The 24,784-nt window shown below is 47.5% G+C and overlaps 1 protein-coding gene across 1 annotated transcript in view; it reads left to right on the plus strand.

The window, feature by feature from the left end:
- Positions 1 to 24,784, plus strand: part of RBSN (rabenosyn, RAB effector) — a 131,399-nt gene that overhangs the window by 38,515 nt on the left and 68,100 nt on the right. Inside the window, exons 6-8 of the mRNA XM_078661702.1 lie at positions 11,281 to 11,381; positions 19,558 to 19,603; positions 19,705 to 19,866. Of these exons, the coding sequence (XP_078517828.1) occupies positions 11,281 to 11,381; positions 19,558 to 19,603; positions 19,705 to 19,866 (309 nt within the window). The remainder of the gene's footprint in view (positions 1 to 11,280; positions 11,382 to 19,557; positions 19,604 to 19,704; positions 19,867 to 24,784) is intronic.

The following is a 24,784-nucleotide window of genomic DNA, read 5'->3' on the forward strand; positions in this document are numbered from 1 at the left end:
TTATAGTTTTCTTGCTCATTGTAAGATGACTGAAAATGTTATTCGCATATAATTCTAGCTCTCCGTCATGGGAATCTCTTCACTGAATTCATGAACACTGAATAGCTGTGCCTTTTTGGAGGATAACAATAAAAGGATTTTTTTCGCACATATTTAATTGCATGCAATTGTTTTTAATCTGATTCATTTTTTTAAAAGGAAGCATTTTTACTCGCCTCTACCCCCCAGACTACTGCAAACGTGGCAGGAGCCCCTGATCAACCCTATGCTGAAAATGAAGAGTAGCATTGTTTACTACAATAAAAAAAACGGCACTATGTATTTTAGCCCCCAAGCTGGCCTACCTTTCCAATAGGACCCAGTTGTGGCAGTTGACCATCAGTTTATTTTAAAGCTCGAAGGCATTAGGATCTTATTTGAACAGACCACTTAAATCTACGTTTTTAGTTACTATGGAAGCCCTTGAAAGCCTGGGCCTCACCCAACGGGTAACAGAACCTACCCATAGTACCAGCCACTTCCAGGACACTATTTTCACCTCCATGGTCAACATCAGAGTCAACAAGCCCACACCAGTCTCCTAGAGATCATGCCCTCGTGAAGTTCAGCATCCCCATCCTGGTTGATAACACACACATCACCATAAGACCAAGCTTCCCAAAGTGGAACTGCATCACTGGCAAGGACTAGAACACCACTATAAACATCCAGCGACCTGAACACAACAGACAACTTTCCCAAAGGTACATGGAGGAACTCTGACTGATGAAACGCCACTGCAAACATCTGGAGCACGAATGGAAAATGAGCCCGGACAATACAGACAGGAGCACATTCAAATCTGCCCTGAGACACTACCACCAAATGATCCCGACAAGCAAACGTCCTGCCCTGGCGGACAGCAACTATGCGTGCACCAACAGAAACAAATACATCTTTGCCATTGAGAAGGATTTCACCTCACCAGTGGCTGCCTCATACGCGATCTCCCATTCTCAGGACCTCTACAAGTCTTTCAATTCTTCAGCAGCTAAATCACTACCATTTACAGCAACTGCATTCTGCAGATGGATCCAACAGACCTTGCCAAATGCCTCCAATCTTTTCCATGCTAACCACATGGCCCATCACCCCAGAGGTTACAGCCACCACCAGGAAGTCCTACTAGTTGAGCCCCTTGGACCCCTGCCACCACCACGTCTCCTCAAGAAGATTGCTACCTATCAGTGCCATGCTCACACTCATTTTAAATGCCTCCACCTCTTTTGCAACCTTCCCAGACATTTGAAAACACGCAACATAGAATCAGATCCAACCACAGCACAGAAACTGCGCTCATCACTGCCATGGATGACAGCGGCATGACTCTGGACAGAGGTAATATAGTGGCCCCCATCCTCTTGGACCTCTTCGCAGCATTGATACTGTCTTCAACCACATCCTCATTCAATGCCTACACAACATCGGAATCCAAGGGCATGCCATCCTCTGGATCTGCTTCTTCCTGACTGGAAGGACTCAGTCGGTCAGCCTGGCACCTTACAGTTTGGACTCCCGCAACCTCGGAGGAGTTCCCCAAGGATCCTTCCTAAGCCTAGCCTTCTCCATCGCATACCTGATCCCTCAAGCAAGCATCATTCACGCTCACAAAATCAATGTCCTCTTCAATCAATGTCCTTTCCTAGGCTGATGACATGTAACTCATTCTCTCCCTCACGGGCAAGACACTCAGTACCCGGTTCAAGTTAATTTCTTGCATGACTGAAATTGCCCACTGGATGAAGACAAACTGCCTAAAGCCGAACACCAACAAGACCCAAATTGTGATCTTCGGGAAGAGTATTTCACCGTGGTATTCCACCGGGTGGCCAACAGACTTAGGACCAACACCCATGCCAAGAATCTCAAAATTGTCATTGACAGCAAACGTGACCTGATCGCACAAGTCAAAGCCATAACCTCCTCATGCTTACATAACGAGGAAAGGCTGAGTAAGATTTTCAAATGGCTCCCAGCACTTGGAAAACTGTCACGCAAACCCTAATCACAAGCAAACTGGACTACGGGATCATCCTCTGTCGGAATCAACAAAAACTCGCCAGAAGGCTACAGACCATTCAGAACTCGGCAGTCAGAATCCCTCTCAACCTTCCGCTTCGCACTAACATTGTAGCACTGAAAGAACTCCACTGGCTCCCCATACACAGATGAGCACAATTCAAACTCCGCACCCACACTTTCAAGGCATTACTTAACACAGGCCCTGCATACCCCAACAATTGCATCTGCTTTCACAAACCTTATAGACACCTCCACTTGCTTTTCTCCTTCTTGCACACACCTTAAAAAAGAGCTGGCAAATGAGCCTTCTCCTACATGGGATGACCGGTCACTTCACATAAGAGCCTCCTCCTCACTTCTTGAATTTTTCAAGAAACTGAAGACATGACTTTTCAAGTAATCTCACTAGGCTTAGCTTTGGATACACTCACACCTGCTCAGCGCCAGGATACATTCCTGGGTGTTAGTGTAGTCTACATTTCTTATTAGACGGAAAGCTCTGAGGCAACACAAAAAACATGTAAAGTACTAAAGGCACAAATGCCAGACATATACACATGTCTTTATTTGTTAGATCCTTTATTTCAAATGATATGTTGGAAAGCCAATACAGCCAACGCGTTTCGTATCCGGGCTTCTTCAGGGCCTCCAAGAAGAAAAACTCCTCAGTATAAGTGTTCAGTTCCAGAGCAGTTGACCATTAAAAAGACCCAAAAGCTTTATTAGAAGATTGTTTACTGCAATCCAGTGTTTACAGAAGGATATAGGAAAATTGTAACCCTCCAACGTCATCCACATCTTAGACCGGACCCGTATCTGGTTCCCGCATCACATTAACGAAGGATTCAATTGGGTAGCAACATTTCTGCATAACAGAACAACAGGGAAAGTGGGTAAGTGCATAAATTCCTTGGAAATAGTTATGATCGAGAACTAGGATTACAAGATTACAAGTAATTAACTTTTTTTCTCCATTATGTAATTGTGCAGCCAGTCTATATCTACAGTCTTGCAAGTATATAGACAAAACCTGTTACTGCTGCAGTTTATGGCTTTTGGCTTTGGGACTGTGCTGGAAAAGCGAAGATCCAAGTTGTTGAGAATACATTTTGAGATCTTTACTTCAGGTGGTGCCAGGACTTCACTGGCAGTTCTCTTTGGAATTGGGTTTAAACCCCATTTCAGAGTTCTGGCACCAGTATTGTACTGGGTGTGAGGCTAAACGGATACCAGCTAGCTAGTGCTTATTTACAATTCATGTGGGACACTAGAACGGCTGAAAACCATAGGCTCTCACATGCTTATCCCACTTGGTAACAGCAGATTAAGGGCTAATCCCGTCCTTTTTAGACCCCCTATGAAAATCCTGATCGAAGAAGATGTATGGGCAATTAAACTGAAAATAGTGAGTACTGCCCTACTTGCCTTCCAATTATGAAAATGTTAAGGCTACAGTGAGTACTTTGGCTGCAAGCATAATCTGGATCAGAGATTTTTTAAGGCATTGGCAAAGTTGGCAATTGCCCAGGGCCCATGCCTTCCAAGAGCACCCCTGGGAAAGTGAACTTTCTTTCTAACTCAATCTGTGTGTTTTTATATCTTAACCTTTAATATGTAATTTGATAATGTTACGCAAGCAAAAGTCAACCCCTGGCAGACAATGGGAGACTCTTTCAGAATTCAGCAAAGCACTTCAACCGCACTTTATGCACATTAATCATGTCCTGTGCTCCAGCATCATGCATTCCTAGTGTTCCTGTGTGAAGTGACACCGTGGGTTGTGTGAGACATGCAAAGCAGACTCAGCCCACTGAACATTTTCAACAATTTCTCTACACTCCTGGAATGAGAGCCATTCCTCCTCAGAAGATGACAGATGAGCTTCTATCCTGTATATAGCAGCACTTTGAAGAGGTGTACTTTCTGTTCTGCAGAAGCTGTTGATTTGTCAGTTGGTGTTTAAACCTACATACTTTGTATGATTGTGAATGCTGACCGGAAATCTTGGCGTACGTTCTTGCCCGCTCTACTTTACCTGCCAATAATTCAGGTAAAGTTAGGCAAATATATGTTTTATCTTCTGTGATGAGCTAGTGCTAGTGCTATGCATGAAAAAAGGGGCTGTTGCCATATCTGATGTGAAGCACTTTGGATTATAAATGTTTTTTTTATATATAACCGTGAACCCTCAGGTCTAACTCTCAAAATATAAATTCTGCAACTTTGTGGCTCACAACTATTCTCGCCCTGCTTAGGTTGCAGGAACATTTCATGTAGTGACCACATCCTGTACCTCTTTTTCTATAGGTATGTGTTTGATGTTGTTAAAACTTCAACAGGTCACTTTACTTTTTCAGCACAATTTATCATACACAACTGTAGCTCTTATAAATGACCTAGTTCTTGTGAGACCTTGATGCAAATTCAGCTGCCTCCTTGTTTTGTCTCCTGTGGGCAGAGTTGGAATGTGTATGTCTAATGGTGATGATTTATGGAGCTGGTGCATTGAACTTGAATTCTATGTTCAGTTTTGATCCTGAAAACTTAGAATGTCATTGATGCGTGCTATGCTAATGGAAATACTGTGGAAGACGTCGCTGAGTGAAGAGTATCTTCCTTGTGGTATTCCTTCTTGGTCCCTATGGCCTTCTTGGAATGTGAACTGGTGTGGTGGTACACATAAGTAGTGTACCTTTTCTTGGAACCTGGATCAGGCCTCTCCAGGTATTTCTTATCGATCAGGCATATGGTATTTTCTCATGAGCATCTTGACGAGGAAACATACTAGTCATAGGTGTCTCTGCATGAGAGAGTGAGAAACTCAATGTTGATGCACTTCCTATCTGAAAGAAACAGGTTAGTATTAGATTCCTTACCTTAGAATATCCCCAGGCGTCAGTCTGGATCCGGAAACTTTTGCGTAGCAGTACCCCTGCGCATCGGTAGGCGTCGTCTGCAGGCGTCCCCTGCGGCTCCGCGTCCGTCGTCGGCTTCGTGCGCCGTGATGACGTCGCTGGAGTATATAGACGCCGCCTCCGCGCGCTGACGTCAGTTCTTCTTTTTTCCGCGCCACTTAGCGCAGATCCGAGAAGTGCAGTACTCCGGTCTTTTGACCAAAGTTTTTTGTGAATCCTTGAGTCTTCTTACGGTGCCGGTAGGATGCCCGGTTTTAAGAACTGTGACGACTGTGACCGCACGATGTCGGTCACGGATCATCACCGACTCTGCCTCCGGTGCTTGGGCCCCGACCACGCCGTGGACGACTGTGTCGACTGCCGGGCCCTGACGAGTAAAGCTAGGCGGGAGCGGTCCCGCAAGCTACTCGAGCTGCGGGTGTCGGCCCCTTCGTCGAGAGCGGTCCCGGTACGGCCGGAGGTCGAGGGAGCGGTCGCGGAGCCGCCACGAGCGCTCCGGAAGTCGTCACCATTCCTCTGGTTCCTCAGGTAGGAAACACAAGAAGTCGGGGCGTCGTCATCGTACCCCCGACTCCCCACGACGCTCGCGCGATGCGGCCGGGGGTTCGGGTGGCCCCACCCCTGCGGCTCCGCGTGAGTCGCCGGCGGGGCCTGCTCCATACCCTACGGTCCCTGGGCAAGGCGCGACGCCCGGGGAGATAGAGGAGTTCCTCATGGCCATGAGGGCACTGTCTCCTCCGACGGGGCCTACGGCGCCTTCGGGCCCTGTGCTTCCGTCCGGGGGCCCTAGCGGTTCGGGTGCTCCTGCCTAGACGCCGTCGGGTGCTCCGGCCCCGGTGCTGCCGACGGCTCCGACCCCGGCGCCGCAGGGACCCTCAGGGTCGACGCCGGCTGGTCTACCGGCCTCTCCGGCACCGATTCCATCGGGGTTGCCCCCGACGCCGCCCCCGCGCGGCGCCGGTGCTCCGGCGCCGGCTCCGGGCGGCGCCGCCCCCATAACCTCTCCGACTCCGGACGCGGAGTCGGACCGGCGTCGCCCGACGCCGAGTCCGACGCCGATGGGGCCTGTGGACCCCGGGGAGCCGGTCTACATTGTTGATTCCGAATATGGTGATGATGTAGATTACCGAGAGGGTTGGGAGGGGTCTGAGGACCCTCTGTCACGCGAGTGTCAGTACAATGTGGACTGGACAGGTGCTTTGGGTGACGCCAGTGGTCTGGACGACTCTCCTAACCCTGGCTTTGTCTCGCCTCCTACCGTGGCTTCGGAGGAGGGGGCTGCTTATTCAGTGGTGTTGATGAGGGCTGCCAAGGCCTTACACCTTGAGCTCCCCGTCGCGGCCGTGAGGCCTAACATCCTCACTGAGGTCTTCAAACCGCAGTCATGCCCAAAGGAGCCACTGCTGCCGTTCAACGAAGCCTTGTCTGACGATCTTTTGGGCACGTGGTCCAGGCCCGCTTCAGGTTCGCCTGTTGATAGGAACGTGGCCAGACGCCACCGTCCGTGTCCGGATGACCCCAAGTTCCTGTCCACCCATCTCACCCCTGAGAGTCTGGTGATCCAGGCCTCGACTTCCCAGACCGCATTCCCGTCGGCCCCGCCCGACCGGGAATCCAAGAGGTACGACCAGTATGGAAAAAAGGTCTTCTCGTCCCTGAGTTTGGGACTGCGGTCTTGTAACACCGCATGCCTCTTGGGCCGCTACTCCCACTCTCTGTGGGATACGGTCGCGGACCTGCTGCCAGAATGCCCGCAGGAGGTACGGGCAAAGCTCGGCAAGGCTATGATTGAAGGCCGAGACGCAGCAAAATACTCCATCAGGTGTGGTCTTGATACGACCGACTCGCTGGGCAGGGCGATGTCCACGACGGTGGCGATTCGTCGCCATGCCTGGCTGAGGTCCGCCAACTTTTCGGCAGATGTCCAGAATGCCTTGATGCACATGCCGTTCGATGGCAGTCGCCTGTTTGGCAACAAAGCGGACCACGCGCTGGAGCGCTTCAAGGACTCCAGGGTCACGGCCAAGTCCTTGGGTCTCTCGACCCAGCGCCAGCAAACGGGTTCGTTTCGCTCCTTTCGTGGCCACGGAAGGGGCGGTCCCACACGTGCTGCCAGCCACGCGCCGCAACACATTTCTCAACGCGGTGGCGGCCGTGGAGGCGGTCGGGGACAACGGCGAGGTCAGACCACACCTCCCCCCGCAGCATCGGCCTCCAAATCCTCCTAGTCCGTGCTTTCAGGCCCATGTGACGCCAGTGGGTGGCAGGGTTCGCCATCACCACTCCCGCTGGCGCGCAATCACATCGGACAGGTGGGTGCTGCAGCTCGTCCGAAGGGGCTACTCCCTCCCCTTCGAGACCACTCCTCCAGCCATGCCACCGCAGAACCACCGTGTGTCGGGGGACCACTTGACACTTCTGCAGGAGGAAGTTACGGCCCTCTTGGCCAAGGGGGCCGTCGAGCGCGTTCCTGGGCCAGAAGTAGGGCGTGGTTGCTATTCCCACTACTTTCTGGTACCCAAGAAGGACAAAGGGGGCCTACGTCCTATCTTGGATCTACGGAACGTCAACGGCTTCCTCCGGAAGGAGAAGTTCAAGATGTTGACTTTGGCTCAGGTCTTGGCTGCTCTAGACCCGCTAGACTGGATGGTAGCGTTGGACTTGCAGGATGCGTATTTTCACATCCCCGTCCTGCCGGCCCACCGGCATTACCTGCGGTTCACGGTAGGCCACGAGCACTTTCAGTTTATCGTGCTCCCATTCGGCCTTACCAGCGCCCCACGGGTGTTCACAAAGGTGATGGCGGTGGTCGCAGCCCATCTGCGCCGGTTGGGGGTTTCAGTCTTCCCCTACCTGGACGACTGGTTGTTGAAGGCGGGCTCGCCCCAGACAGTCGTCCACCACCTTCAGATGACGGCAGACCTCCTGCACGAGCTGGGGTTTTCCATCAATGTGCCGAAATCACACCTGTGTCCCTCTCAAAAGCTCCTTTATCCTCCGGAACGGCGAGTCCGGGATATACAGGCTTTGATTCCCATCTTTCAGCCGTTATCCCGGGTTTCGGTCAGGTTGACGCTGCGGCTGCTGGGGCTGCTGGCTTCCTGCATCCTTCTGGTGCATCACGCCCGGTGGCGGATGCGGGCTCTGCAGTGGGACCTGAAGTTTCAGTGGGCCCAGCATCAGGGCAACTTGTCCGACCATGTCTTGATCTCGGAGGGCACTGCGAGACAACTGCAGTGGTGGCTTACGGACCGCGATTGGGTCAGAGGCAGATCCCTCTCCCTTCCCCAACCGGAGCACGTGGTTGTGACGGACGCGTCCCTCCAGGGCTGGGGAGGCCACTTGGGAGAGGCGGAGATCAGAGGCATCTGGTCTCCGGCTCCATATAAACCTGTTGGAGCTGCGGGCGATCCGCCTAGCACTGAAGGCATTCCTCCCCTTTGTCAACGGAAGTGTAGTGCAGGTGTTCACGGACAACACCACCGCCATGTGGTACTGCAACAAGCAGGGCTGAGTGGGGTCGTGGACCCTTTGCCAGGAGGTTCTGCGTCTCTGGCAATGGCTGGAACGTCAGAGTGTGACTCTGACGGTTCAACACCTGGCAGGTTCTCTGAACGCCAGGGCAGACGAACTCAGCCGTCGGTGCTCGGTGGATCACGAATGGCGTCTGAACTCGGACGTGGCGAAAGGCCTCTTTCTGCAATGGGGAGAGCCTTGGTTAGATCTATTCGCCACAGAAGAGAACGCGCAATGTCATCAGTTCTGCGCGTTGGAGTTTCCAAGACGGCACTCGCACGGCGACGCCTTTCGGCGCACGTGGAGTTGCGGTCTATTGTACGCCTTTCCGCCTATACCACTTCTGCCCAGAGTGCTGAAGAAGATCAGGCGCGACCGGGCCCAAGTTATCCTTGTGGCTCCGGACTGGGCTCGAAGGTACTGGTATCCCGAGCTACTCAGCATGTCAGTCGGTCCCTCGATCCGCCTGCCCCTTCTGGAGGACCTTCTGTCGCAGCAGCAGGGGACGGTCCTCCACCCGAACCTGTCCAGTCTCCACCTCCATGCGTGGAGATTGAGCGGCGACAGTTGAGGCCATTTGACTTGCCTCCTGAAGTTTGTGATGTGATTCTGGCAGCCAGGCGTCCCTCCACAAAGTCGGTATACGCCTGCCGGTGGAACAGATTTGTGGCATGGTGCACAGCAAAGGCTGTGGACCCTCTTTCTGCCCCTCTCTCCGAGGTTCTCCTCTTTCTTCTCTCTCTTGCCCAGCAGGGCTCTGCTCTGGGCACTATCAAGGGCTACCTTTCTGCCCTTTCGGCCTTTCTAAGGCTGCCTGATCAACCTTCTTTGTTCAAGTCCCCTATTGTAACGAGATTCTTGAAGGGCATCACGCAAATGTATCCACCTGTTCCGTTTGTGATGCCTCAGTGGGACTTGAACCTGGTTCTGACCTTCTTGATGTGTGCTCCCTTTGAGCCACTTCATTCCTGTCCTCTCCGTCTCCTGACTTTAAAGACGGCCTTCCTGGTTGCCATCACCTCTGCCAGGAGAGTGAGTGAGCTCCAGGCTCTTTCTGTCAAACCTCCTTTCCTGTCCATTCATCCAGACAAGGTGGTTCTGAGAACTAGACCTTCTTTCCTGCCCAAAGTAGTCTCTGCTTTTCACATCGGGCAGTCCATCACCTTACCCTCCTTCTTCCCGCCTCCGCATCCTTCAAAGGATGAAGAGCGGCTCCATCGTCTGGACCCAAAACGTGCGCTTTCATTTTATATGGATCGCACTCGCCAGTTCCGGGTGGATGACCAACTGTTTGTTGGCTACGTGGGTGCGAAGAAGGGACGGGCGGTGCATAAACGGACCATCTCTCGGTGGGTCGTCCTGTGCATCAAAGCGTGCTACTCTTTGGCTCGGAAGGAGCCTCCTGTTGGGCTGAGGGCCCATTCCACTCGGGCCACGGCGGCTACTACTGCCCTGGGCCGGGGAGTCCCCTTGCAGGACCTTTGTCAGGCGGCTACGTGGGCCTCGCTGCACACGTTTGCAAGGCACTACTGCCTGGACAGTCAAGTCCGGAGGGATGGCTTCTTTGGCCGTTCTGTCCTCCAGGACTTTCTGGTGTAAGCTGTATTGGTTCGCAGACCCACCACCGGGGTTGGTATTGCTGGGGTATCTATTCTAAGGTAAGGAATCTAACACTAACCTGTTTCTTTCAGATGAACAAGTTACTTACCTTCGGTAACGATATATCTGTAAGAAACAGTAGTTAGTATTAGATTCCTTACCGCCCCACCCATCCTCCCCGTTCTGCGAACTGATACATAGGGTTAAGGTCATCCCCTTCAGGGCCCTAGTTTCGCATGGCACCAGTGTTGGTTCTTACATGGCTCTGCGTGTTCTGGCGCGGAAAAGCTGTGTGCAAAGAACTGACGTCAGCGCGCGGAGGCGGCGTCTATATACTCCAGCGACGTCATCACGGCGCACGATGCCGACGACGGACGCGGAGCCGCAGGGGACGCCTGCAGACGACGCCTACCGACGCGCAGGGGTACTGCTACGCAAAAGTTTCCGGATCCAGACTGACACCTGGGGATATTCTAAGGTAAGGAATCTAATACTAACTACTGTTTCTTACAGATATATTGTTACCGAAGGTAAGTAACTTGTTCGATAGTGCCATTACTGTTGGTGATTTGGTATTCTAAGCCAGGATGGTCATAAGTCGATTTTAGTGGACCTCAAAATTCCAAGCAATTAATAAAGATTCTTCTAAAGTCTGTATTTATATGGTCACATTTGCTGCCCTTTAAAGACAGAAGTCAAATATCAGGCTTTCTTTTAAGAAATTGCTGATTGTTTTTCTAACATAAGGTTGGTGTTTACAAACTCCTCTCAATTTGCAGTCAGAGAAAGAAAAGGAAAGTGAATTATGTGACAGCCTTGCTGTGGTACAGGGAATGTGAAAGAAAAGGCTGTAGGATGTCATTTTTTGTAACACACAACAAAATGTAAATACTTGTTTTAATAATTGGGCCATGGGTCCAAAACGTTTGGGTAAACACTTGTGTAGGAATTAACGTGTTGGGATTTTCAACAGAGAAAAAGAGCTGGAATTATTTTTGATAATTGTTGTTTAAGTTATAAAGCTTTATGTGCCCATTCATGAGTCATGATAAGACCGCAAAATAAATGACACCCCACACAAAGGCAAACAGTTATACCGGAATAAGACACATTAGGTTTTTTTTTACGTTAGCAGGTGTGTACTAAAATACATAACTTTGTCTTAGTCCTTTGCTCTTTATCTTTTCAGGTGCTACTAAGAGTCATCTTGCAGACTTCAAAAAGCATCGAGCCGCCAGAATCGATCACTACGTTGTGGAAGTGAATAAATTAATCATCAGGTTAGAAAAGGTAAATGTGTTGCTTTCAGATAAGTGTTTTTTATAGTTTGGAATGTGTAGTTCAGTTCACGCTCCCTATACCATTCCTCCTCCTTCTGCCCTTCTCCCCTTTAAGGTATCTGGATGGTGAGAACTGTTCTGTAAGTCTGGTTTGCTCCCACATTTTAATTAATGTGAGGAACAGTGGATTGAAGGTATTCCTTTCTAGGGAAACTTGTATCTGTTGTGTTACAGCTCTGTGTGGTCAGATCATGCACCGATTGGACTGCCAGTGGTCACTACTTCTGCTGAGCCGGTGTACCACCTTTCGTTTCCCTCACCTCTTCTCTGACTACTGCTGCCTGGTTCCTGGCTGCTTTTGTATTTATGGTCACTTAGCATTTATATACACATCCTGTGATATATTCTCTAATGCATTACTCTGATCTGTTCTGCAGCCTAGTAACTCAGCAGGCTTAAAATATCTTTTGTGAGTGATATCTTTACCAAACCTCCCTCGAGCATGGTATAGTCCATATTGTTAGATTTGTGGGAATGTGCTCATTTGTCGCTGTTTTGGTACTGACATTTCACAGCACTGGCAGGGGCAGTGTGTGGTGTAAGCAGCAGTGGTGCCCTAAGAAATACCTTGAGCCCTGGCGTCTTTTTTTCACCAATTAAGCAATGACTAATTCTACCCTGATTTGTTCCTCCCACCTTTTCAACACTCTTTCACACTTCAGAGTCCACTGAATAAATGCAACCAACTGACATTCATTCATTCACGTACTACACTCCCACTGCACAAAAAGCAAAACAATTTCCTTTGTTGGTGCGTGTTCGGTTGTAGTATGATGTCGAAGGCATTTCGTATTCCAGGGATTCTAATGCATCCTGTATATTCCTCGGGTTTGTGCCAACCAGGGTGGAGCTAAGGCTTATGTAACTTTAATCTAGCTCACAGAGTACCGAGTCGCATGAATGCTCCATTCCTGTACTGATTTTCTTTGATAGGCTATTTTCTTTTTCTTGTGTTGTGTAGAAGATACCCAATTATTAACATAAGTCCATAATATCTGACATATGCAGGCTTCTTATGATGGTGGAGCAACTTTAACACAATATTGTATATTCTAACATTGTGATAAGAAGTGTATACGTGCAGTTCATGAGTTTGATGCGTTTCATATCCCCATATGAGCATTTGTCCCTGGAACCCTAACCCTTTGGAAACTTGCTTGGAAGAATCAGTACTATTATCCTCGAAGTAATCCTAGGAGCATTCTGGTCATCAAAAATGTATGCCAGATTAAATTCCCTAATAAATTATGGGGTTATGTGTTTTGGATGATTTGGTAATTATAAACTCTGGTTTGCTCATATTACTGTCCTGGTGATGCTATTAAGTCCAGCCATATAGATTGGCTCTCAATCACAGAAACTTAGTCGTTTTTCTAGAATGATTTTATGTTCTCCAGTGTCAGAGAAATGTGCCATCCATAATATGAAAGTATCTGAGCTCCTTACCGGAGCACCAGTTGCTCTACAGACGGACGCGTTCATTTTAAGGCATGGAGAGATTGAGTGATTTGCCTAGAATCACAGGATGTTGAGCCCCAACTCCAACGCCCTGCACTCTAGCCATTACGCCACATCCTCTACCCAGTCTATTGCTTTCTTATTAGCATTCCCCTCCATTTCCTCCTGTCTTGCCTTTCCATCTATCTGCCCTTTGATTTTACTGCCAGTGTCCTACTCTCCTATTTGCTGGTTTCCTTATCCACTGCGTTTGCATAACGAAAAGCATTTCTTCTTTAAACAGCACTGGCATCTGCTTGGGCTTTACTGCAGTGACTAGGAGGTAGTGGTTCAGTCCTCTGTTTATGTCTAGCATTACTGGATGCTCAACTGCTGTCCTGCCCACCCCACAAGAATCCTGGAAGGTTCGAGGATTGACGGGTATAAGGCTAGGCTAGATGGCTTTTGTATTTTTCTAAGTCTCAAAGGGTTGGGTGAGGGGTGGCACTAACAAGTTTCCTGGGCAGGGGTATGTTTTTACATGTACAGGTGACATCTTTTTTTATTTTATTGTGTCTCGGCTAGACAGCGCATGGGCTTGCTCGACGAGACCTGGTATGATCAATCTGCCCCTTGGTTCCCCCCCTTCCCAGAGGGGAGGTGGATTTGGCTGGACCATGGGCCTTAGGGGAGGCCACCCCCAAGGAGCAGAACCTGGACTGGGCAGGGAGAGAGTTAAGGCAGGGAAGTTACTTGGCAGTGGAGGGAACACTAGGCTGGTTCGGTCCAATTGTAAATTTACTGATGTGAATTTGGCCTTGGGGTGGAAGATATTTAACTGCAGGAGCCTGGCAAGGGGCCCTCTTTCTTCTGGCGATTCTGCCTGTTACAGGTCGCATCTTATTTAATTTTATTGCGTCTCGGCTAGACCGTTTATGCGCTAGCTCGAAGAGACCTGGTGTGATCAGTCTGTAGTAGGCTGCAGTGCGTTTGCTTTAGAGCGTGTGTGCCCTTGTGTTAGTTACTTTCGGGGAAAAACTGGACTGCCCGCCACATGGTCAGCGACTAGCTGCCGCCTCCCCCCCAATCCGGCACCCAACACCCAGGAACGTGGACACGAGACGTGTTTTACTTTTTGGAAGGCGGGCGCTAGTCGCCCGGCCGTATTTATTAAAGTATGAAATTAAAAAAGGTCTTAATTGCATAATCAACAATGAATACAAAAATCAGCAGGACATTCAGTTATACAATTGTTATCAACAAGTTTGAGAGCCTGACCTTAACAAAACTCTAATACATGTTGTTCCTAGCTTAAACTAAACATCCTACACTTGATTTTTGTACATTTCTGGCCATATGGCAGGGTCACTACCGGTGTCAGGTCCTACAAGCTGCGCCTCCCCCCTAGAAGTGCGCATGCGCAGTGTTACCCCGGGAGTTGCCCGGTCTACGCCCTAAACTCCATTTACCCACTAAAGGAGGGCCCTTACTCTGCGCCGGTGGCGTCATGAGTCCACGCGCGCGGGGTGGCTACCAGCCTAAGGAAAGCGTGAACTACTCCTACCCGCGCTCCTTTGCATATTACCTTGCCCCTGGAGTACTGGGAGTGGCCCGCAGGCCCCTCCCCCCGGGCGGGAACCTCCATAGGATGATGCCCGCCCCCTCAGACCTCAAATATGTGCTCACCGATAATGACCTTACCGCATGCCCCATACCTAATAAATACGACGACCTATGGAAAAATTCTAAAGGACAACTACACTGGCTAATAAATAACAGTATCCACGCATAGCTAAAAGGGAAAAAAGGCCTAACGACACATGGCATAAAATTACAATTCGGTTCACTCATGTTACTCAAAATCACAATATCAACGTATAGCTATAAAGGGAAAAAAGGCCTAAAGACACATATCTTCAAATACAGTTCACTTAACACATCACTTTTCTACAAAGGGGAAAAAGTCCTAACAACAGATCACAAAATACAACAACAGCCTACTCTCCCGCGGTCCATACCTTTGAAACTTATCATTAAACCGGACATAACGCTGCTTAAACTTTGTACCAAGGGATGGTGGGTGGGAAACAAAGAAGCCCCGAACGCGGGGCACAACGTTCAGCGAGGGAGCGTCCAGGGACAAGGGGGTCTCCTGGGCGCTCCCTACCTCTTATTCCCGAGGGGCCGGGTGGCCCCTCCTATCGCCCGCCCCCCCCGACCCGGAACCACTTCATTGAATCCGGGTCAGGAGGGGCGCCGGCCAATCGGCGGTGGGCCGCGCCCCCAGGGCACGCCCCCACCGTCGAAGGACACGAGGGGAAAGGGGGTGAGACGGTCGCCGCGCCGCCATGCGTGCGGGGGGGCCGAGGGCCCCCCCTTTTCATATGCGTAGCATTTTTACATGCCTTTCAGCCATTATGAACAGCAGCCGTTCCGCATGGCTAAAATACATTGATATTGACAACGCCAACAGCTCTCGGATTGCCAAGACCTATAAGCTTTGTCAGTGCTTGTTTTTTCCCTTCACATTTCTGTTGTCCTTGCATATTATCGACCCTTTTGTGTTTTCTTTTGCTTTCCACCCCGTTACCATTGTCTTCATGTGAAAGTGTCTTTAGTTTTACAGTGATCTGTAATAACGATCTGCAGTTTTACAATGCTTCGTACTAAGAATTTAAACCGTCACCAACTTTTGTGTTTATCATCCTTTCCTTTGTTGCTTCCTCTCTACCATGGCATCTTCTTTTTATCGCTTGCACAGTGAATACTGAGCACATGCCGGCTCGTCGGTTTCTTTCCCGCGCTCACTTTCACCCACAGCCTGGGAGTTACCGCCCACCTCCTCTCCCTGATCCTCTGGTGCTTTTCTACAACTTTGTGTTGCTTCCCAGCACTTCGTGGGTAGTTTTCTGTAAATGTGTGTGTGCTTTGGGGGCTCCATTTCATTCAAACAGTGTTTGAGGCTGCATGCAAGCGTGTTTGCTTCTAGGGCTTTTCCAAATGTATTTGCACACACTCCGAGATTCCTTTCTAGGTTTGGTGTAAGCCAAGACCTTTTCATTTAACGAAAAATAATTTACTTACGCTTCATCATAAGTGGCAGCAATCTGGTGGCTTCACCCATTGCCTCTCTTCACTTTGAGTGACTGCACGAAGCTTGTGCACATTGTTCACATCCACTTAGAAATTGTTCCTTTCTCTTCAGTGGCAAAGCTCAAAAGGTGCTCTTTCATTTTATTTTTTAATACTCTGTTTCAAAAGTAGCTGGTTTTTTTGCCCGCAGGTCTGGTGCTCAGTTAGATGGTGACTGCTGTTATTCATGGTTTAAGTGACATTGTCGCTGCCTGTAATTTGAGTCTTTGGCCAAATGATGATTTCTTCTGGTCTCCTTCGTAGTGCTTGGCACTACAAAAGGCTTTTTATATGTAGTAAAACAGTCACCTCTTTTTTTTTTAAACTGTTTATTTACACCTGTGCGACAGGAGATAAAACATTACATTTGACTTGTCACCTCTTTTTTAATTTTACATTTTTGTGGAAAGCAATTGGTGAACACATTTCGTTGGCTGTCTGTTTTTGTTTTTATTTTTGTGGCACATGCCTGGAGTAAAGTTTTTAAAAATTACACAAGCATGCCAAAATCGGACCTGTTTGTTTTTGGCAATGCTTATCATTTAAAGTTATGAAGTTTTTGAGGCATTGTCGCTGCCTATGATTTGAATGTTTTGCTTAGGTGGTGATGTATTCTTGCACAAGAGGTTTATTATTTAAAAACACTAATAATGAAAAAATCCACATTTATAACATTTTTATTGAAAGTATTTATAGGTCATGTTAAGATGGCAATATTTTTTTATTTCATGGCACGTATTTGAAATAAAAAATAAAGAAAAATATAGTAGTTGCACCAACTCGTCAAGAACAGGCTAATTGTCTTTGAGATTGCGTGTTTTTTTAACATGAACAGTCTATGATGATACTTTTAAGCATCAAGGCTTTTGTTATGCTTTTTAAAGTCTCGGCTGGGCAGCGCATGCGATGTCTCTAAGTCGCATTTACAATCTGTGGGCTTCAGCCCAGCCATATGCTTACCATTTGCTCGCTCCATCGTCAGTCTCATGTCCTTTGTCCCTGTTTATCCATGGCATGCATGCGTCATGCCTCTTCTTGTCTTTCACCCTCCCCAGAGTATGGACCAAGAAGGTTTCCATCCACTGCACTCATTTTAGGGGCTACTTTTTTCTTTGTTACTATTTACAGGAGCGGAGGTTAGGCTAAGGGGGTTACGGGACCTGGACTGGACCTGTATTCTGTGGGAAATAGGACTGCCTGTCAGGTGGCAACACCCCCAAGTCCACCAGGTAATTGGAAAAGTAGTTCAGGAAAGACAGGCTGTGCCTTAGAAGTTTATTATTTTTCAGGAATAAATGTCCCAAAAATGTGTTATATCTTTGATTGGTTTTCATTGGGAACATCAGGGTTAGAGGTCCAGGTGATTACCCAAATAGCCAGGACTTCAGGGACTTTTGGAACTCTGAAAGAGATGGGGAGGTCCATAGATGAACGGGTAGCTCATTCCATGTCTTCGATGTAAGGTAGGGGAAGGAGCGACCTCCGCATTTGCTAGGTCGGTTTTGAGGGGTAGATGTTAGAGAAAAGAAACCGGAGCAAAGTTCTTTGGTGGGCTGATGGAAGTTAATGTGGTGGTTTAAGTAGGCGGGTTTGCATTTGTGAAGGACAACAAGCTTAAATTGGCAAATTTTTATGAACGGGGAATCGGAGTTCCCTGAGGTAGTAGGTAAAGTGGGTTTGCCAGTGAGATCCAAGGTGAGTCTGGCTGCAGCGTTCTGTATGATCTATAGTCATTGGAGGACCTGAGCTGCGATCTCTGCGTAGAGCGCGTTGCCATTGTCCAGTTGGCTAGAGATGAGGGCCTGGGTGATGGTGCAACTTTAACTCTTCAGTTTCTTTTTTGCTTCCCCATAAGACTCCTCCATTGTTAGCACATTGTGTAAGTCTGGTCCTAACAAAGTGTGCAGGAACCCCACCCTCCTCCTTTCTTACATTGAAAAACAGGGTTTGCCTGAACCTGCTAACTAGGTGTGAAAGGGTATCATCGTACACACTGCTGGCCTTCTATACTCGAACTTGCTCATTTATGCACATCGCTGTAACATCTCCATCTTTTCTACATACAAGTGTGATAATTACCTAGCAAAGTGCACTGGACCTGTAAGGTCCCTTGGGGATAAGAACGACCGCCACTGGTGCATGCATAATGCCTCCTACTTTCTACATGGATTTAATACCACCGATATGTATGTATTGCGACTTATATAGCGCACGTATCACCCGAAGGCATCAAGGCGCTTGCCTTGGGAACCCGTCCTGGCTTTTCCCTGTGAGATAACCCCTACCCTGGGTATCCCCAGGGTGAAAGCCAGGCATCCCGCAGCGGGTGGGCCGCCGTAGTGGAGATTAAGCAACTATTGCCCAGAGTTGCAGCGTGGGACCCCATGATTAGAATAGGCACCGAGGCGAGAATTATCGAGTCCGTGGACATTTTGGTCTCAGGACCCTGCCGCGTCGGGAATTGAACCCTGGTCCCGGGCCAGACCTCTGCATCAGGGTCTGCCGCTCTAATCAGTGAGCCACACTCCTCCACTATACACGAATATTTATTACTACCCTCATATTTGTGTGTGTGGGACTGTTATTTTTACATAATCACGGATAAGCAAACTTGGAGATTAGCTTCAGTGACATTAAGTACCTTCATTCAGATATTCCTAGAAGCCTCTATGAACAATGTTAAAAATCGCTGTGCTTCAGAATAAGACAAAATAATTTTGAAAAATTCTTACTTTGATAATCTCTTGGTCCTTGTTCATAAAATATACCAAATTGATCTTTTTCACGTGAAAAGTTGAAGATTGTCCTGTGTCTTAGTGATGTATTTGTAATGTTTGTGCGTGTACACTTCTAATGTGCTTTATTTGGAAACGTTGCATGTTCTTTCATTATTTTGTTCCTGTCCAGCTTTATTTCTAAACTAAGAATGCTTCATTTTAAAATCACTCCTATTTTTCAAGCAGATTACTTACAACCAAGTTATATAATCTAAAAATGTGCATAATATAATACGCATTTCTGGTCTTTCACTTTTAGAATTACCAAAAATGGAATAAATATTCCTTATACTCGATTACAAGTACACTTTTATACATAGAAGTAAAAAACGAAATGCTATCTCTGTCATTGCCGATCTTTACAGCACACATCCAGTTCAATCGTACATTCACTTTAATAAACATGGTAAAACAATCTAGCCACAGCTATTTACAGAATCACACCACTCTTTAACATTTGAACATATTTACATAATTGTCCATTAACACAATAAAATACCTAACCCATTACCCCTAAGAGATTTTTATCCAAATAATACTTTAAAGGAAACATACAGTCACAAAAAATAGATCCAGACACACGCATTCAAACTAGATGTGCAAATGCTTGCTTTAATCTTTAGGGCTAGTAAAAAAAATGCTTGTTACTTAGGGACTAGTCTTTATGGCTGTTGCATTTCCTTTCTGTTATTCACAAATCCAGTCTAAAACTTGTGGCACACGTATGATGTTTCCTTGTTCCTTTCTTGGAGTAATTGTTTTCCTCTTTCCTCTTAACAGCTAGCGTCCTTTGATAGAACAAACACAGATTCTGCCAAAATAAGAGGTTGGTGCAAGCTTTCGCTTCTTCTTTACATTGACACAGTATGATAGAAATTGGAGGCAATGACTGGTACTTTTTGTATTGTGTTTCCTTTTTCCTTCAAGCGATTGAGAAGTCTGTTGTGCCCTGGGTCAGTGACCATGACGTCCCCTTCTGTCCGGACTGTGGGAATAAGTTCAGCATTCGCAATCGGCGGCACCATTGCCGGTTATGTGGGTCTATTATGTGTAAGAAGTGCATGGAGGTGGTCAGCCTTCCCTTGGCAAGTAAGTATCGGGTGTTGTGGGTGTGTGCCCTTGCCTCTTATGGACTGGACTTTTGTGGTGTTTATATTGCACTTTTCTGGAAAAATGGGCCTGGCACAGACAAACATATTTGTTTCACTTAATGAGCTTCAACTTCAAGATACCGCACAATCACCAGACTGAAGGAATGGCCAACACAGAGGTCGACCAGAGACAAAGAGTGTTATACATAATGTGACTTAAAATAGAAAGAGGTGTTATGTTGGGCATGTCACCTCTGAATCCTGATGGCTCATGCTTGTGCGTAGGCTTTCTTAATGCATTCGCTAGTTTGAATGTTGATATGGGAAAACCTATACCAGCCCTAGTTTTGTTTTCTTTTTACATCTGGCATTAACCTAAACCTTTTGATGTTACTAAAATTATATGTATGATATACTGATTTACAGGGGCTGGCTGTCAGGCCTCTTCATCCATTAGTCTGTCATAGTGGCAGTCACATTTGTCTTGCTCCCTACTACAGAAGACCAGCTAACTTCACTGTGAGTGATGGCATTCTTCCCATACACAAGCGGCACATCCTCATGCAAAGTAGTTTAATCCTGTACCAAGGACTATTGTGGCAGTGTGTGGTTTTTGAGACCAAAAACTATTTTTGGTTTTAACCAATATTTTTTTATATTAAATTGACAATGCACCTCCATCCCCCTCCCCCAGATTCCCCAAAAATAACCTTTTGCAAAAACCATGAAAAGCCAAAACAAGCATTGACAGAGCCAAAAGGCTGGTTGCCAACATCAGACATGTTGGCTTCTCCAATTCTTGTTTAGTTGTGACATTGTGGCACTTTAACCAGTGGTACCTGTTGTTAAACTAATTGTACAGCAGGAGTGGAGCTTCACATAGCTTAACCCTGCAAAAGTGTTTATACCACTGCATCATGCCACAGTGCACATGGATGTTAGTTGGGGCACCTGTCTTTTTGTTGCTTAACAAACAAAATAAAATCTTAACTGACAGTCTTGTAGCATAAATAACCTTTTATTAAAAGGGTCTACAGCACATGCCAAACATTCTCAGCAAATATACAAGGCCGGACTGGAAACCAAAATTTAGCTCACCAACACTAATACTCTTCATCTGTAGGAAACACAGTGCTGCATGTGTGCTGTGGCGCTTGCGGGCCTGCACTCATGACCAGTGGAAATGGAAGTGTAAACGGACCATTGCAGTTCCTTACCTCTGTATTGCCCCCCTCCAACTGCTCATCTGTGCCAGCATCCCATACTTCACATCACTGACAGCTCTGCCTGTCCACCAATGCTAGCTACTTCCTTCCAATTTTAGATCCTTACATTACCCACCAGTCTTGAGATCTTCACACTTCTGACTAATATAAACTTCTCCCACTGCCCATCAATGCCATATCTATTCACTGACAACCAGTGCCATTTACCTACACTATCCCCTTTTTCCTGCTTCTCCCACTGGCTACTGGAGCTGATATCCCTCCCTAGATTGGCCACCCGTAGCATCACCTTATTCAGCCTATCTGTGGTGACTTGTTACATTTCCCTGCAGTATCTGCTTCAACCAGTATTAGCTACATTCCCAACCACTCACTTGATCCACAAAGCATATCTTATGCTGTCCACAGTACCTACTCCCTTCCCTGCTCTCTAGTGCAAGCTTCTCACACTGCTCGCAAGCTTCTGCCCCTTTCCCTTCCAATGGCCACCAGTTCTTCAGTATGTCACCATTACATCAGGAGTCATTACATCTCATGAGTTACATCAGGATTTTTTGCATCGCTGGCTAGTTTTCAGTCCTTTATTTAGCAGGTGGGCCAGTAACTCATAATACCTTGAGCAACTGTACTAATAAAAACACATTCACACCTTTATTACTACAGTGCAAAGGTCAAAGTTACCAAAGTAGCATGAAAATCATTGTTTACTGCCGCACAAATTACTGCTGCATAAATTGTGTGCCACAATTACTTTTATACGAGGAAACAGCTCTCCTATCTATACTAATATTATAAAGAGAGAGCCCAAACCTTTGAGGCGGGTAATCTCAGGAACCACAGCACCAATCACAACACCCAATACAGCGTTGGAAAGGGCAGTTGCAGCAGAAGGACATAGGCTATGCAGACGGCCACCATATACATTTCTTTTTTCTTTTCTTTTTTTATAAGGCGCATGGTTACGCCATCTCGGCGTGTCCCCGCGCTAAGTGAGAGGGGGGTGGCATTTACCGCAATAGTGAGCCAAAGAAGGAACGTTGGGGGAAAAGTAGTCCGTTGTGGGCGTGGGCGTTCTGCTGGAAAGCCATGGGTGTGTGCATAGAGCGATGGGCGCGGCATGCTGGGACTGCTGTCCCAAAACGAGGGGGAGTTGCATTTACCATTTGGGCATGTGCATGGGCATGTGCATAGAGCGATGGGCGCGGCCTGCTGGGACTACGAGGGGGCGTTGCATTTACCATTGTTGTAGGCGTTGGCGCGATGTGGGGCGTGTAATTTCCGTTGGATGGAGCCTGAGCCGTCCCAATACGAGTGGGCGTCGTCCCAATACAAGTGGGCGTTGCATTTACCATTGTTGTGGGCGTTGCATGTTGACGCGATGTGGGGCGTCTAATTGCCGTCGGCTGGAGCGGAGCGTCAGGTGGAGTGCACAAACACGTTCGCGTCTGCAGCGGACACAAACGTTCCCATATTGCATTGAGGACACGGCTTCACAGTGGACGCATTCTTCTGCGGGGGCTGAGCCGGATGATGAGGCGATTCTGAGTCGCGGGGCTTGAGCCGGGTTATGGGGCGATTCAGAGTAAGTTTTAAAAAAAAACGCGGGGCCTGAGCCGGGTGATGGGGCGATTCAGAGTAAGTTTAAAAAAAAACGCGGGGCCTGAGCCGGGTGATGGGGCAATTCTGAGTACGTTTTTAAAAAAACGCGGGGCCTGAGCCCGGTGATGGGGCGATTCAGAGTAAGTTTTAAAAATAAATTGCCTTGCAGATTGAAAGCATTGCAGACATTCGATTTCATACCCGTACAACGTCGGGACGGGCTGCTATCTATCTATATCTATACTAATATACTAATCCATACTAATATTATAAAGAGAGAGACCAAACCGTTGAGGTGGGTAAGGTCCGGAACCACAGCGCCAACCGGAACGCCGCATACAGCAATGGAAAGGTGAGTATAAGCAGATGGACATAGGCTATACACCAGCCCAACATATACACTAAAAGGCAAAAAGACTGTTTGGGACAAAGTAGTCCGTTGTGGGCGTGGGTGTTCTGCTGTAAAGCGATGGGCCTGTGCATTCAGCATTGTGACAGCGTCCTGGTTGAGAATAGCGTTCGGACACGTCTTAAAGCGATGGGCGTGTGCATTCAGCATTGTGGCAAGCGTCCTGGTTGAGAATAGCATTCGGACACGTCTTAAAGTGGGAGTGTCGTTTAGCATTGTTGTGGGCGTGCGCCTTCGGAGACATTCAGCAGAGCGTTCTGTGTGAGAATAGCGTTCTGACACGGAATGAAGTGGGGGTGCCGTTTAGCATTGATGTGGGCGTGTGCCTTCGGAGACGCCGGAAGCATTGGGAAGCGGGGGAATAGCGTTCTTGGAGATGTGGCGTTTGCCGTTGACGCGATGTGGAGCGTCTAAGTGCACTGGAGTGCATGAACCTACCAAGGCACACGCCCTCAGACTGTGAGGTGCGCAGGACCCGAAAATGGAAAACATGCCCAGGTGAGCAACCATTGCAGACTTCTTTCTTTTTCATATCCGGACAACGTCGGGACGGGCCGCTAGTTGTATATAAAACACCTTAAGTGTGATATTACCTTACTTAACAAATTCAACCCCTTGCAATATGGATTTGGCCATGGATTTGGCCAATTCCTTCTTTTTTACATATACACACAAAATAATCTATATATGCAGATGTGCAGAATGTGCTATTTAAGCTTTGCCGATCTTAACTCATGGCCGCCTCTCATACTCAACAATGGTAATAACTAGCATATCACACTATGCACATCTGCATAGATCCATAAGAAGAGGATTTTTAGTTTTGTTAATAACTTTGGCACTGTTGACCAATATTCATTAAACTTTCAAAAAACTGTTTATCCACCTCAGCTCCTTCCTAGAAAAGATTTGGGGTTATATGTCAAGGTGGGCTATGAAAAGAAGAGGGGTGCCAAAATGCAGTTTCCCCGTGAAATTTCCACAGAGAAAATTAGATGATACAGAAAAAACTGCTGAACAGAATTACACCAAATTTAACAAAAAGCTAGTTCTTTACCCAGAAAACGGTATTTTTGTGATTTTGTATAAATCTGTTCAGTATTTTTGAAGGAATTAAGTTTTACAACAAACAGCTGTATTGACAGTTCGTTCCTAGTGAGTCCTGTGAGACCAGCAATTAAAAAAGAAAATTAACTGTCTGATTGGCTGAGCTAGCTCTTTCTCCCGTTGGTCATTTTGCTCCTGCTGGACCATGCTTGGGACCACAGGAGTGAGCTGTCTGATTGGCAGGATGCAACATCAGAAGAAATATTACAGCAGCCATTATAGGACACAGGGCCTGGATACCTGTGTCGAAATAAATTCCATATAAGGCGACAGAGAAGAGATCCCCTGGCCCTTGTAGGGGGAAGGCACAAACTTTAAAACAAATTGTTTAGCAACAATCCTGCGGAGATCCCTCTGGACTCCAGAGGACCAGGAAAATGAATCGCACTAAAAAGTGTGGTGCGTAACCTTGAAGAGCAGTATGAGCGTAAGGCCTGGGCACCTATCGGTCATGGTTCATTGATTAGCATCTCTGGTACTTTTTTGTGACAGCACTGTATTTCCTTTGCTATATTGTTCATATCTGGACAGATTCCCGAATAGATCAATTAGCTAGAACACAAATATGCCTTCTT

The sequence above is a fragment of the Lissotriton helveticus genome, chromosome 9, assembly GCF_964261635.1.
Source record: "Lissotriton helveticus chromosome 9, aLisHel1.1, whole genome shotgun sequence".
Taxonomy (NCBI): Eukaryota; Metazoa; Chordata; class Amphibia; order Caudata; family Salamandridae; genus Lissotriton; species Lissotriton helveticus.